Source organism: Marmota marmota, unplaced genomic scaffold, assembly GCF_001458135.2.
Source record: "Marmota marmota marmota unplaced genomic scaffold, marMar, whole genome shotgun sequence".
Lineage (NCBI taxonomy): Eukaryota > Metazoa > Chordata > Mammalia > Rodentia > Sciuridae > Marmota > Marmota marmota.
This window is the reverse complement of record NW_025999968.1, coordinates 25,701,665-25,706,063: the sequence shown is the minus strand read 5'-3', so window position 1 is coordinate 25,706,063 and position 4,399 is coordinate 25,701,665. Positions and strand designations below refer to the sequence as shown.

Here is a 4,399-nt window from a genome sequence, read left to right as displayed (position 1 = left end):
TTTTTGATAATAAGTTTTCATTAATTTTCTATATGTATATAATATATAATATAATATTATTACAGATTATTGATTTTCATGATAATTTTTTTGGAGTTTGAGCCTTAGTCCCTTTCTATTACTTGTTATGTGAAATAAAATTTTCTGAATGTTTAAAGTAGGATAGTTCAGGACAGCTTTTCTAATGTCATAGAATTTTAACTTCTGTTGCTTTTTGTAATAAAAAAAAAAATGATAATTTATTCTGAAATGTCCTAGCTCTGGCCTATTCCTTTACTTTCCTCTTCAAATTATCTCTCTCTCTTTTAATGCTCTATTTTCTATCTTATTTTTCAGTTTACTCCTTTCTATTTCTCCTCAGTGTGAAACTATGTCCTCTAGGGTTATTCTTGCTGGTCTACTTTAAAAGTCTACAGACTGAGCCATCTAGTTAGGCTTAACTGGAGTGCTTTCACATATACCTGCTAATGAATTGATTAAACTCCTTTCATTTTTAACTATTGCTGTAAAATAGGCCCATTATGTTTTCTTCTTGGCTTTTTTAAAAAATTCCAACCATTTATTTGAAAACATTTATTATATTTATCATACATTATTTTTCTGTCTATTGAATCAATTTTTGAAACATATGATTCAGTTTTTTCCTAAGTTTCTTAATTCATTTTCCTCATAATATGTCAGAAATATTATAAAATTTTCTACTCTGTATTTTATTTTATTTTTTGGGAACTAGAGATTATCTCAAGGGTGCTACATCCCCAATCCTTTTTTATTTTTATTTTTTATGTTGAGACAAGTCTTGATAAGTTGTTGAGGCCAGTCTTCAACTTGCAATTCTCCTACCTGAGACTCCCAAATCACTGGTATTACAGATGTGTGCCAGCATACACAACTTATTCTGTATTTTATATGAACAACTTAAGAAAAAATCAAACACTGTTGGCCTTTTTTTCCCTGTTACTGTCAATATAACCTCCAAGTTAACACCCAAGGAGGTTGTTACTTTTTAATACCTTTATTTTATTTATTTATTTTTATGTGGTGCTGGGGATTGAATCCATTGCCTCCCATGTGCTAGGTGAGCATTCAACTGCTAAGCCACAACCCAAGCTCCAGTCTTTATCATTTTAACACCCAAAGTTTCAATAATGGGCATGAATAATTATTTGATGTACCTGAAATGGATTTCTAGACTATGTTTTTATACCACACCGACAATTCACTTTAGTAACATTCTTTAATTGAAAATACCCTACTGAAATTATACTACACAGATAAATAAATGGAAAAACCATAAAATATTTCATTTAGAATGGAATATTCCATAAAATTTTATTATAACATATAGTAACAAATTAACTCATTTTCTTCTTTACTGTATACAGAATGTACTAAGTTGTAAGTCTCCAAATTAATATTTCTTACCTTGGCAACTGTAGTTTCTTTAAATTCCATTGTAGGTGGTCCATCTCCATGTAGGACGTAGGAAAAAAAAGAGAAAAAATTGCTTCCAATCTAGAAAGAAAAACTGAAAAACTACGAAGTCATAACTTTTTGTAAATGTACTAGAAGCAGGATGTAAACAAGCAACTTGAAATCTATGGCAGGATAAGCCTCACCAAGAAGGATGGGGAATGAACACTGGCTTACCTTTGGTAGAGTTTAGAAGGAAAAGATTCTTGGTACCATTTGTGAATGTAAGAAGAACATAGGAAAAAATTCCAGTGAAAGTGTTTGAGGATGAGTGCAAATGACTGTTAGAGTACTGGAACTCAACTCTAAAGTTGAGTGTCTAAAGCAAATCAAGTAGTGCTATGAGGTTATGTATATATATATATATATATATATATATATATATATAGTAAAATATATGAACATCACAGAACAAACTAAAGAAAACAAGAATGCTTCAATAATCTTGTTCTTTCTCATTATGTTTAAAATGGAATAATATTATTTGAAGTTAGAATGCGATTAAATATTGTAAGCCCTTGGGCAATTGAAAATAAAAAAAAAGCAGTACTAATGAGCACAAGATTAACCATTATTAAAGATAACATAAAATCACAAGATGAATTAATCCAAAAGCAGGTGCATAAATGGAGAAAAGAAACAAGGAAAAAGTGAACCAAGTAGAAGACAAACATCATCCTCTAGATTTAATTCCAATCATACAGAAATTAGGTCAATCACAAATGGTATCAACATAATTGTGAGAAGACAGGTATTGTCAGAATGGCTAAAATAGCATGATTCAACTACACGCTGCCCTCTGTAAGAGCAGCTTTAAATATAGAGATATAAATGAAAGCAAAAGATAGGAAAAATTACTTTGGAAATATTAATTTGCAGAAAATTATATGATAATATTGATACAAGACAAAATAAGATTGAGAACAAGGAATATATGCAGTAATAAAAATAAACATAATATAGTAATAAAAAGGTCAATTATTTTTAAAAAACAAACTTGAATGTATTACCCTAAAAACAATGTTTTGAAATTACGTAAGTGAAAACTGACAGAACTAAAAGAAGAGGCAAATCCATTATTTTAGTTGGAGACTTCAACACTTGTCTTAACGATAGAACAAGAAGATAGATAGTTAAGAATTTTTTGAAAAAAAAAAAAGAGTCAGATTGACCTCAATGCAGTTTATGAAACAATCCAACCAATATCAGTGGAATAAAATTTTGAAAAGTACATGCTACAGACTGAAAGTTTGCGTTCCCCAAACTTATATGTGGAAACCTAAATTTCTAATTTGGAGGGGATGTCTTGGGGGATAATTAGGTGTAATGATGTTATAAGGTTGGAACCCCCATAATGGGGTCAGTGCCTTTTTAAGAAGAGTGGTACACCAAAGATTTGTCCCTCTGTTTGCAGGGGACACAGCAGTTAGGTAGCATGTGTTAACTAGGAAGAGAGATTTTACAAGATACTAAATCTGCCAGCTTTTTGATCTTGGAATTCCCAGCCTTCAAAATATTCTCAGCAAACAAAGGGACAGAAGGTGTTTCTTCAAAATATATTTTTTAAAATTTAAGCCACCCAGTCTATGGTATTTTGTTATAGTAACCCAAGTCAACTAATAAAAGTAGTACACATGGAACATTCACCAACAGAAACCAAAACTTAGCATGTTTAAAAGATTAAAATCATACAAACTATGGTTTTATCCAAACTTAACTAGGCTTGTTTAGCAGATATTCAGAAAATACAGTAACATTTGAAACACTTTGTCATAATTATGAATAATCCAGGCATCAAAATGGAAGTCACACTAGAAATTAGAAAAGATTTTTAATTAGATGAAAATGAAAACACAATTGATTAACTGTGGCATGAAGATTAAGCAAAATTTACAGGAAATTTATGACACTAAAGGCTTATATTGGAAAATAATTTTTTAAATCAATGATCTGTAGTAAGAAATAATAATAGAAAATGAACCTAAACCAAAATAAAACATAAATATAAGGATAAAAATCAATGAAGTTGAATACAAGAAAAAAATAGAGCCAAACAAAGAAGTCAAAGTAGATATTTTGAAAATATTAAACAGATAAATAAACCCTATTGAGACTTGTGAAGAAGAGAGAAAATATGAATATCCAATATATAGAATGAAGGATAATATGTTTGCCAACCCTTATAGTATTAGAATATAATAATATATTACAATCAATTCCATGCCAATAGTATGGACATCTTAAATATGTTGAATTTATTTTAAGAAACTTACTGTAAACAAAAAAGCAAACAAATAAGCAAAACAAGCCATATTGAGACCGCGGAGGCAAAGAGCTGGAGGAAAGATGAAAGACTTCCAGGCTGCCAAGGAGACTGCTTTGGTTGTTGATGAAGTGAGCAACATTGTCAAAGAAGCTATGGAAAGTGCCATCAGCAATAACGCTTACCAGCACAGCCAAGTCAATCAGTGGACCACAAATGTTGTAGAACAAACCCTAAGCCAACTTACCAAGCTGGGAAAACCACTTAAATATATTGTGACTTGTGTAATTATGCAAAAGAACGGAGCTGGGTTACGCACAGCAAATTCTTGTTTCTGGGACAGCTCTACTGATGGGAGCTGCACTGGGCAATGGAAGAACAAGACCCTGTACTGCATTGTCAGCACCTTTGGACTGTCCATCTGACCTCTTTGTCCAGCCTGTGTCCTCTGTTGCCTCAAAATTTCTATTCCATCTTCTAACTCACCAATCATGAATTCAGTGGACACCTTTCTCTTGTGTTTTGTAACACCTTTAAAACATAGACAAATAAACAAAATGACTGCACTATTATATTAAAAAACAAAACAAAACAAAAACAGGTCAGATGTTTGCAATGACTAATTCCTGCAATAATTTAGCAAACAAATTATACAGGTTCTAC

At 31.1% G+C, this 4,399-nt stretch overlaps 1 protein-coding gene across 1 annotated transcript; it reads left to right on the top strand.

Annotated features, from left to right (window-relative positions):
• The first annotated feature begins 3,795 nt into the window (after positions 1–3,795).
• Positions 3,796–4,170, top strand: LOC107136224 (dynein light chain Tctex-type 1-like). Its single transcript, XM_048803240.1, has one exon. It carries the CDS (start codon positions 3,820–3,822, stop codon positions 4,159–4,161), a length of 342 nt encoding a protein of 113 aa, XP_048659197.1. The 5' UTR covers positions 3,796–3,819; the 3' UTR covers positions 4,162–4,170.
• Positions 4,171–4,399: the final 229 nt, after the last annotated feature.